The sequence below is a fragment of the Salmo salar genome, chromosome 04 (genome assembly GCF_965601325.2).
Source record: "Salmo salar chromosome 04, fSalSal1, whole genome shotgun sequence".
In the NCBI taxonomy this organism is placed as follows: domain Eukaryota; kingdom Metazoa; phylum Chordata; class Actinopteri; order Salmoniformes; family Salmonidae; genus Salmo; species Salmo salar.
The window spans coordinates 16001607-16013357 of record NC_138294.1 but is presented as its reverse complement, the minus strand read 5'-3'; the positions used below and the strand labels follow the sequence as shown (position 1 = coordinate 16013357).

At 43.8% G+C, this 11751-nt stretch overlaps 1 protein-coding gene across 1 annotated transcript in view; it reads right to left on the bottom strand.

Annotated features, from left to right (window-relative positions):
* Positions 1-1490: 1490 nt before the first annotated feature.
* Positions 1491-11751, bottom strand: part of LOC106602199 (zeta-sarcoglycan) — a 298123-nt gene continuing 287862 nt past the window's right edge. The window contains exon 8 of the mRNA XM_045716437.2: positions 1491-2495. Coding sequence (XP_045572393.1) covers positions 2292-2495 — 204 coding nt within the window. The 3' untranslated portion in view covers positions 1491-2291. The remainder of the gene's footprint in view (positions 2496-11751) is intronic.

The window sequence follows — 11751 nt, the reverse complement described above, 5'->3', positions numbered from 1 at the left end:
GCAGTATATGTAACTGCCGTGGGGATCAAACCAATGGCAGAACGCTTACCTTTCTTCTCCCAAATAAAGACATCTAATGATGTCCACCGTTATTCTCATATCACTACTTGATTAATCGACCAAAGGCTATGGCCCAAAGTCATGTTATGCGGAGTCACCTTGTAAGTTTCTATGTTTAGATCTTCAACCTTTTTGTATGGATGCAAAGAAAGCAGGAAAACAGTTAGCGCACAACAGGAAACAAAACTCGAAACAAATTTTGTCATTGGATAATATTGCCATTTTACAACAATCTTACAAACACATTGCATAAAATCTAAGAAAAACAAAATATATTTATATATATCTTTAAGTCATTATTAAAACATGTGGTTGTGTATTTACATACATGTGAATATGAATAAATAGCTTTTTCTTTTTTAAATCTATGTATCCACTTAATGCTTACAAAACATATTGTTTCCATATTGTTTGTAGTTGTATGTGTATGTGGTCGGATAGTTAAATATCATAACTATAAACTCTCCCCAGTTTCCTTACTGGGGGAGAGTAAGGCTCCTACATCTCACTACATTTTACTTTTAAAAGGTCATTTATGTTTAAGCCGATATCTGCTGCGTTTACCACAAATACGATCTCTGTGAAAGTCAGTGAAATTACCTTTAATAAAAGTCAAGTGTAGTGCAATGTCGGCGCATTTGGTTTGAATCCTGGCCCCAGTCCCATCTCACAACAAACCCAACTGTTGTTTCCAGACCGGGCAAAAGTCGCTGTTGCTACTGTCAGAGGGCATCCTGATTGGATGGAGGCTGTATGAGGTAATCTTGCTGTGACAGAAGTGGGACATACTGGAGTCTTTGTCAGGGTAAAATGAGTATAACATCCTAATCAAATAAACATCAGATTGGGTATACCAACCTTATATGATAAGTCTGTATTGTTCAATAGAATTAAAAGCCTAAAATATTTTTTTTGCAGTCGAATACTTTCCTTGGTGATGCCCTACGTAAGGTGCCATATTTTGGACGGGACGTTAAACGGGTGTCCTGACTCTCTGTGGTCATTAAAGATACCATGGCACTTATCGTAGAGTAGGGGTGTTAACCCTGTTGTCCTGGCTAAATTCCCAATCTGTCCCTCATACCATCATGGCCACCAAATCATCCCCAGCTTCCAATTGGCTCATTCATCCTCCCTCCTCTCCCCTGTAACTATTCCCCAGATCGTTGCTGTGAATGAGAATGTGTTCTGTCAACTTACCTGGTAAAATAAGTGATAGTGATTAGTGATTCAGCTCCGATAGACAAAGGAGAAATACTGCACTTTGTTGTAATATTACTTTATGTTACATTAGACCATGATTTCAGAGCAGGGAAATTGGCCACAACCTCAAAATGTAGAACGTACACATGACCATAGCACTTCAAATTAAAAAGTAGAAAGTCAACCCTGGAGCATTCTCAGATTCAGGATGTGTTTATAAAACAATATAGTTTTATTTTTCATTTTATTGGTATTGTTATATACATGGCATAATTTTGTGCTTTTTTTTATCAAGAAAACATCAGAGGAAAAAAAAAAGAACTGTACTTGAAGTCTGTATAGAGATTTGGACAAGGCTTTAAGCCAAAGACAGTTAGTTTTCCATTGAGTTAACGACGGTCCACTGAAGGGGATGAGAACGTTGGAGGTGATGTGCTTTACCAACAATAGCAAAGGCACCTGTGTATCGCTTTCTTAGAAAAACAAATCAGTCCACGCAAATCTCTCGGTTCAAGTTCGGCCCGGCGCTCCGAACACTCATTCCCCATCTGAGAACGATAGAAAAATAGAAAAAAAAGAGAAAACAAATTGTCATTTAATATCGTTTTTTTGTTCCATCAAAATTTTGGAAGAAGGGGCTTTTTCCCCAAGCCTCATTTTTCAAGGGATTCCTGATTTTTCTTCTTTGTTTGGGAGGACTGTGAGAGAAAGATGACGAAGGGAGGAGAAAGAGAGCAGGAGAGAGAACGACAGAGAGGGTTAGAGAAAGAAATAACAACTGACGGAAAGGAAGAGGAAAAGTAATACAAAGAAAGAAGGAAGAAGAGAAAAAAGAAAGAGAGAGTGAACACCACAGAGAAAGAAAGAAAATAAATGAAGAATGTCTGTCAAAGTAAATAAATCTATCGATGGATGGGGAACAGTATGGATGGGGATCAGGGTCTGTTGGGGTCCTGGTATCCTGGACTGGGATCCTAACGAGGGGAAGGCCTTTCTGGTGTTCAGCGGTCCGCTGGCCCCCCCCTCTCTCAGCTCCACAGACACACGTTGCTGGTCGTCTGGCAGGTGGAGCCCTTCTCAGCCGGGGACAGGTAGAGCTTGCCGCTTGGGCACACGCACAGCTCGTACACAGTCTGTTTGGGGTACGTGGTGCCCGGCGCCCCATGCAGCGGGTCCGCCGCTGTCCCGTGAGGAATGTTCCCCAGCCTAATTGTGTTGGAATCTAAAAAGATCTGGAGAGTGAGAGAAAAAGAAAGAAGGAGAGAGAAAGAGGGAGAAAAAGACAATAAGATATACGATATAAAACAGAAGGAACGGAATACACAGACAGACAGACAGACAGACAGACAGACAGACAGACAGACAGACAGACAGACAGACAGACAGACAGACAGACAGACAGACAGACAGACAGACAGACAGACAGACAGACAGACAGACAGACAGAGCTATTTTTCAAAGTGCTCAATAGCTATAGCAAGGTAATTCTGGACACTTAATGGTTCCTCACTCCTGCACTATCTAGCTCTCCATGTCGTGACACTCGTATAATACAGTCTCTCTAAATTGGCCACCAGAGGACAGAGGGACACTTCCTGTCCAGTTAAACCATAGAAACAGAATGGAATTACCATGGAAATGATCACAATACCAGGCAGCCATTGCGAGAGTACCCATGAGTTTACCAGTCAAATTGTGAGGGTTAGAGGTTCCAAGCCCTTTCTATGGATTCTATTTCTGAGTTCAACACCCTTACACGACCATGGCCTCTCCATCTGTCGAGAGAAAACACCTGTGCAGAAGCACCAGCAGCAGTCAGTCAGTAGCATCTCCTCTCCCCGAGTAATGAGCACCATACACTCCATTAGAAGAGCCTTCACTAGGAGTGTGTATCGTTTATGAAGTGTCATACACACCGCTAACGACGCAATGGAGGGGAAAGAGTGAGAAGGAGCGAGATAAATATAAAGAGAGAGAGAGAGAGAGGGAGAGATGGAGGGAGAGAGAGAGGGGAAGAGAGAGGGATAGAGAGAGATTTGTATTTCAAAAGCTGAGTGCTCCTGGTATCGCGATTGAAACAGGCAGCGATCAACTTAGAACTCATTAGATCCCCTCTTATTTATTGACGGATATTTATTCATTTATCAATTTATTTATTTATATATGTATTTATCTAAGTATAAAGTTACAAGAGCACTCCTTGACAGCCTTAAGTAGCTCGCTACCCGGTAATCTTTCCCGGCATTTACCCACCATCATTCATGTACCCCATTTTCATGATGAAGGAGAAAAGAGAAATATACTAAATGGAGAGAGTGACATTGCAGAGAGAGAGAGAGAGAGAAATAAAGAGAGAGAGAGAGAGAGAGAGAGAGAAATAAAGAGAGAGAGAGAGAGAAATAAAGAGAGAGAGAAAGTGTAGGAACCAGGAAAGAGAGCGCGGGTAGTCAGATATAAGCCGGCGGTGGCGAACCAATTAGTGTAAGTAATGGCGTCTCCGCGAGCTGACAGGGCATATCTTTACCAGCGTAAACACAAACAAAAGCCCAGACACACTCCTCCCTCCCTGACTCCCTCCCTCCCTGACTCCCTCCCTCTTCCTCTCCCCAGCATGATGATCAGAGACGACAGCTGCCGCCATGTTTATCATCTTTCCTTTGATTACCTGGAGCACCACTAATAGCGCATAGTCCACAGGTCTGGCCTGGTCTGCCATGGCCGTTAGCTAACTCCACAGGTCTGGCCTGGTCTGCCATGGCCGTTAGCTAACTCCACAGGTCTGGCCTGGTCTGCCATGGCCGTAAGCTAACTCCACAGGTCTGGCCTGGTCTGCCATGGCCTTTAGCTAACTCCACAGGTCTGGCATGGTCTGCCATGGCCGTTAGCTAACTCCACAGGTCTGGCCTGGTCTGCCATGGCCGTAAGCTAACTCCACAGGCTTGGGGATAGAAGCTATTAGGAAGCCTTTTGGACCTAGACTTGGCGCTCCGGTACCGCTTGATGTGCAGTAGCGAAGAGAACCGTCTATGACTTGGGTGGCTGGAGTATTTGACCATTTTTAGGGCCTTCCTGGTATAAAGGTCCTGGATGACAGGAAGCTTGGCCCCAGTGATGTACTGGGCCGTACGCTCTACCCTCTGTAGTGCCTTGCAGTCGGAGGCCGAGCAGTTGCCATACCAAGTAGTGATGCAACAGGTCAGGATGCTCTCAAGGGCGATTAGTATTTGTCGTAATATAGGCTTTACCTCAGGTCTGATTATGGCTATGTACGTCTCACAGAACTTCATATAATAATAATAACAAAATATGTTTATGGATTTCATAAAGGCCAATAAAAGATGGTGCCGATAGAGATGGCAGCTTCGCTTCAAGCCCTTAGGAAACTACATTCCTAAAGAACATACTGTACTTTTTACTCCATACATTTACTTTGACATCTAAAAGTACTAGTTACATTTTGAATGCTTAGCAGGACAGGAAAATTGTCTAACTCACGCACTTGTCAAAAGAACATCCCTGGTCATCTACTGCCTCTGATCTGGAGGACTCACTAAACACAAATGTTTTGTTTGTAAATTGTGTCTGAGTGTTGGAGTGTGCCCCCAGGCTATCCATAAATAAAAAATAAAAAATGGTGCCATCTGGTTTGCTTAATATAAGGAATTTGAAATGATTTATACTTTTAATTTAGATACTTAAGTATATTTTAACAATTACATTTACTTTTGATACATAAGTATATTTAAAACCAAATACTTTTAGACTTTTACTCAAGTAGTATTTTACTGGGTGACTTTTACTTTTACTTGAGTCATTTTCTACTAATGTATCTTTACTTTTACTCAAGTATGACAATTGGGTACTTTTTCCACCACTGCAATTGAGTGTAGGAAATGCAGAAATTATAAAAGTTGATTTGAACAGTATAAACAATGAGAATGGAGAAATACTCAATGAAATCACTTAGAATGTATGTGTTGCCGCCCTAGGATCACTCACTACTCAAAACAATTGTAAAACTTAAATTATTCAAAAACTAAAAATACAGTCAAATACCGTCATACCATGCAATTTTTTAATAATATTTTGCCCATATTGCCCAGCCCTAGTCAAGGATCATATCACCTCCACCCTACCTGTTATTCTAGACCCACTCCAATTTGCTTACCATCACAACAGGTCCACAGACGATGCAATCGCCATTACACTGCGCACTGTCCTATCCCATCTGAACAAGAGGAATACCTATGTAAGAATGGTGTTCATTGACTACAGCTCAGCATTCAACACCATAGTACCCTCCAAACTCATCATTAAGCTTGAGACCCTGGGTCTCGACCCCGCCCTGTGCAGCTGGGTCCTGGACTTCCTGACGGGCCGCCCCCAGCTGGTGAAGGTAGGAAACAACATCTCCACTCCGCTGATCCTCAACACTGGGGCCCTCAAGGGTGCATTCTCAGCCCTCTCCTGTACTCCCTGTTCACCCACGACCGTGTGGCCATGCACGCCTCCAACTCAATCATCAAGTTTGCAGATGACACTACAGTGGTAGGCTTGATTACCAACAACGACGAGACGGCCTACAGGGAGGAGGTGAGGGCCCTAGGGGTGTGGTGTCAGGAAAATAACCTCGCACTCAACGTCAGCAAAACAAAGGAGATGATCGTGGACTTCAGGAAACAGCAGAGGGAGCAGCCCCCTATCCACATCGATGGGACAGAAGTGGATAAGGTGGAAAGTTTTAAGTTCCTCGGTGTACATATCACCGACAAACTGAAATGGTCCACGCACAAAGACAGTGTGGTGAAGAAGGCACAGCAGTGGCTTGTCACCGAAAAAACTCACAAACTTTTACAGATGCACAATTAAGAGCATCCTGTCAGGCTGTATCACCGCCTTGTACAGCAACTGCACCGCCCTCAAACGCAAGGCTCTCCAGAGGGTGGTGGTGTAACGCTCATTCCTTCGACGATAAACGCGAATCCGACCATCACCCCCGGTGAGACAAAACCGCGACTCATCAGTGAAGAGCACTTTTTGCCAGTCCTGTCTGGTCCAGCGATGGTAGGTTTAGGTTTGTGCCCATAGGCAACATTGTTGCCGGTGATGTCTGGTGAGGACCTCAGTCCAGCCTCTCTCAGCCTATTGCGGAAAGTCTGAGCACTGATGGAGGGATTGTGCGTTCCTGGTGAAATTCGGGCAGTTGTTGTTGCCATCCTGTACCTGTCCCGCATGTGTGATGTTCGGATGTACCGATCCTGTGCAGGTGTTGTTACACGTGGTCTGGCACTGCTAGGATGATCAGCTGTCCGTCCTCTCCCTGTAGAGCTGTCTTAGGCGTCTCACAGTACAGACATTGTAATTTATTGCTCTGGACACATCTGCTGTCCTCATGCCTCATTGCAGCATGCCTAAGGCACGTTCACGCAGATGAGCAGGGACCCTGGGCATTTTTCTTTTGGTGTTTTTCAGAGTCAGTAGAAAGGCCTCTTTTGTGTCCTAAGTTTTCATAACTGTGACCTTAATTGCCTACCGTCTGTAAGCTGTTAGTGTCTTAACGACCGTTCCACAGGTGCATGTTCATTCATTGTTTATGGTTCATTGAACAAGCATGGGAAACAGTGTTTAAACTCTTTACAATGAAGATCTGTGAAGTTATTTGGAGTTTTACGAATTATCTTTGAAAGACAGGGTCCTGAAAAAGGGAATTTTCTTTTTTTGCTGAGTTTAGATTGTGTGTATTAGGTTTCGTTGTGGAATTTGTTACATATTAGGTTTTGTTAGATACTGCTGCACTGTCGGATCTAGAAGCATAAGCATTTCACTACACTCGCAATAACATCTGCTAACCATGTGTATGTGACCAATAAAAGTTGATTTGATATATATAGCGTTTGTGTATTAGATATTACACTCCAGGGAGATTTGATTTTAGCATATTGTTCCATGATAGGGGAAATTACTCTCTCTGCCATCTCTACCTATGGGAAAAGAGATCACTGGCACCGGGGGGTTTCTAAACCAATCAGATTCCCCAGGACCTCCTATCCATAGTAACAACGACCCACAATGGAATAACAAAACTCAAATAACACCTAATTTTGCACTGTCATCAAACCATAACCCCAAAAAGGAGAGATAGAAAGCTGAGAAAGAAGGGAATGGAGGAAGAGGAGCAGAAATAATTTGTGCCAGTTTATAAAAGGATTAGAGTTGACACACATCCCAAATGAAAGTGTCTGTAAGTATTAGTACTTGTCACAGCAGCAGCCGTAGCTAGTGCAGTGCTAGCAGCCCCTCCACATTATGTTTATGGGGCAGATGCTAGCTTCCTTAGCCTACCCCCCCTCCTTCCTACCCTGAACGAGTAGGGACGGGCAATTATAGGCGGTCAAAACATTTTTCATGGATGATTTCTCCCGACGCAGCTGGAGAAGAGAGAGAGAGGGAAGAGGGAGGAGAAGAGAGGAGGAGGAAGGTATCCTGAACCAAAACCCTTTTAGTGTCTCAGCATGTCGGCAGGGGGGATGTGAGGAAGGGGGAGTTGAAGGACGAAAGTTGTGCCTTTGCGGATGCCTGGGAGTGCACAAGCATGCAGGCACACACACACATCACGGAGGTGGTACAAATGACTAGGACCATCTGAGTGCATTACACAGTCCATTACCCTCCCAGAATGAGCCTACATAAGAATGTCACATGACAATGGAGGAAATGGGAAGAAGTGGATGGAGAAGCGCTAGTGTTTCCATTGACTCAGACAATGTCCCATTAATCACACTGATACTAATGTGGACCAGCACCACTGGAAAGACCTGTCTCTCTGACTAGTGTGAGGCAAATGGCACCCTATTCCCCATATGGCTCTAGTAGTGCACTATATAGGGAATAGAGTACCATTTGGGACATACCGATACTGTGAGTGCAAATAGTAAAAACAATTGGGCCAGGAGTTTTTCCTCTCCAGATGATTCTGGTCCTTAGTTGTAGCTGAATGGTATATAACTCCAGGCCATAACTAGGGCCAGGAGTTTTTCCTCTCCAGATGATTCTGGTCCTTAGTTGTAGCTGAATGATATGATATAACTCCAGGCCATAACTAGGGCCAGGAGTTTTTCCTCTCCAGATGATTCTGTTCCTTAGTTGTAGCTGAATGATATATAACTCCAGGCCATAACTAGGGCCAGGAGTATTTCCTCTCCAGATGATTCTGGTCCCTAGTTGTAGCTGAATGATATGATATAACTCCAGGCCATAACTAGGGCCAGGAGTTTTTCCTCTCCAGATGATTCTGGTCCCTAGTTGTAGCTGAATGATATGATATAACTCCAGGCCATAACTAGGGCCAGGAGTTTTCCTCTCCAGATGATTCTGGTCCCTAGTTGTAGCTGAATGATATAACTCCAGGCCATAACTAGGGCCAGGAGTTTTTCCTCTCCAGATGATTCTGGTCCCTAGTAGCATCAACACATACCACAACCACACTATCAACACATATCACAACATCACACACCATCAACACACCACAACATCACACACCATCAACACATACCATACCATCACACCATCAACTCATATCACAACGTCACACACACACACACACAAAATTGACACTTACCACAACATCACACACACCATTAACACATATCACAACGTCTCTCACACACACACACACACACACACACACACCATCAACACACGCAACAACACCCTCAGTCAACAAACACACAAAGACGCCCTTTTGAGATTGAATCGGTGCAAAATTAAAACAGAGCAACTTCATGAATTATAAATGGTATTAAAAAAGTGCAGGGATATAATTGATGATTCATTCCAATGCCCCAAAGCCAATTGAGCAGTAGGCTAATGAAGAGAGGGGGGGGATTTAATCGAAGCAGAAAGAAATCTCCTCCTTTAAATTATGTTAAGGTTATTTTATCCTGATAAGATGCATGCTGCAATCACAGCACCTGGGGGCCTGTTGGGGAGAGCTCTGACGAACCCTCTTGTGAGTTTAATGTTCCTTTCCCTCTCCGCGACACCAATGATGTCCTCATCTCAAGAGTCTCAAGAGCCATCTCTGTTTATCCTCAAAACTTGTTTTTGCCTAATTTAGCCCTGAAAGTTAAGTAAAATAGGGTGAAGGCAAAGTTTTATATGAGGGAAAGGGGACAGGTTGGTGTGTGTGTCTGCGTGTGTGTGTGTTAGCGAGCGAGAAACAGCAAGAGAGAGCAAGAGACAGAGAGCAAGAGAGAGAGACACAGCAAGAGAGAGAAAGATCACAGAAGTTATATCAAATTAATTTAGAGTGGAAGAGTATGTGAATCGAAACTTCAGATATGTGTGGGCTAAACTAAATTTTTCATGAAAACAAAAATACAGAAATTCCCACTTGACATTCATCTCAAGTTAGGATTCACTCAGCCTACATACAACTGGGGCAAAACTACTATACACTGAGTGCACAAAACTTTAGGAACACCTGCTCTTTCCATAACATAGACTGACCAGGTGAATCCAGGTGAAAGCTATGATCCCTTATTGATGTTACTTGTTAAATCCACTTCAATCAGTGTAGATGAAGGGGAGGAGACAGGTTAAAGAAGGATTTTTAAACCTTGAGACAACTGAGACATGGATTGTGTATGTGTGCCCTTCAGAGCGTGAATGAGCAAGACAAAATATTTAAGTACCTTTGAACGGGGTATGGCAGTAGGTGCCAGGCGCACCGGTTTGAGTGTGTCAAGAACTGCAACGCTGCTGGGTTTTTCACCCTCAACAGTTTGCATTGGAGTCAACATGGGCCAGCATCCCTGTGGAACCATTTTGACACCTTGTAGTCCATGACCCGACACATTGAGGCTGTTCTGAGGGCAAAATATTTCAATTCAATATTAGGAAGGTGTTTTCCACTCAGTGTATATAGTATTTGCAGCAGCTACGATACCACAGAAACACAATACAGGACCTAATGCTCTAGAATAGCTGGTGTGTGTCCACATTGATGCCAAAGGGAATCATGACTGTACTGGACTGCATTGTTCCTCAACTACTGTGGATACTAGAGATTGTTCTAGAAATTGCTGCCTAGTGGCTACAGAAGCTACTACCAGACAGACATGTGACATCCCCCAGCAAGGGGTTGGGAGGAAGGTGTCACAGATCTATGTCTCTGATCCAATATCCACACCTGTTGTATTCGGCACACGTGACAAATAAACTTTGATTTGAAGCATACCAATTAGGAGGAAGCTATGGTTGTGTCTGAAATGGCATCTTATATACTACATAGTGCAGTGCACTACTATTGACCAGGGCCCATAGGGCTAAAGTAGTGCACTCTATAGGGCACAGGGATCCACTTCAGACAGTCTGTATTGGACAAATGGTACAATAGTATGGATATTGGATCGTAGCCATGCCGTCACCATAGTGACAGACCCTAGTACTGTACTGACCACCATAATAAACCTGAGACCTAGTCCAGCTGTAGAGACAGACCGTAGTACTGTACTGACCACCATAATAAACCTGAGACCTAGTCCAGCTGTAGTGACAGACCCTAGTACTGTACTGACCACCATAATAAACCTGATACCTAGTCCAGCTGTAGTGACAGACCCTAGTACTGTACTGACCACCATAATAAACCTGAGACCTAGTCCAGCTGTAGTGACAGACCCTAGTACTGTACTGACCACCATAATAAACCTGATACCTAGTCCAGCTGTAGTGACAGACCCTAGTACTGTACTGACCACCACAATAAACCTGATACCTAGTCCAGCTGTAGTGACAGACCCTAGTACTGTACTGACCACCATAATAAACCTGAGACCTAGTCCAGCTGTAGTGACAGACCCTAGTACTGTACTGACCACCATAATAAACCTGATACCTAGTCCAGCTGTAGTGACAGACCCTAGTACTGTACTGACCACCATAATAAACCTGATACCTAGTCCAGCTGTAGTGACAGACCCTAGTACTGTACTGACCACCATAATAAACCTGATACCTAGTCCAGCTGTAGTGACAGACCCTAGTACTGTACTGACCACCATAATAAACCTGATACCTAGTCCAGCTGTAGTGACAGACCCTAGTACTGTACTGACCACCATAATAAACCTGATACCTAGTCCAGCTGTAGTGACAGACCCTAGTACTGTACTGACCACCATAATAAACCTGAGACCTAGTCCAGCTGTAGTGACAGACCCTAGTACTGTACTGACCACCATAATAAACCTGAGACCTAGTCCAGCTGTAGTGACAGACCCTAGTACTGTACTGACCCCCATAATAAACCTGATACCTAGTCCAGCTGTAGTGACAGACCCTAGTACTGTACTGACCACCATAATAAACCTGATACCTAGTCCAGCTGTAGTGACAGACCCTAGTACTGTACTGACCACCATAATAAACCTGATACCTAGTCCAGCTGTAGTGACAGACCCTAGTACTGTACTGACCACCATAATA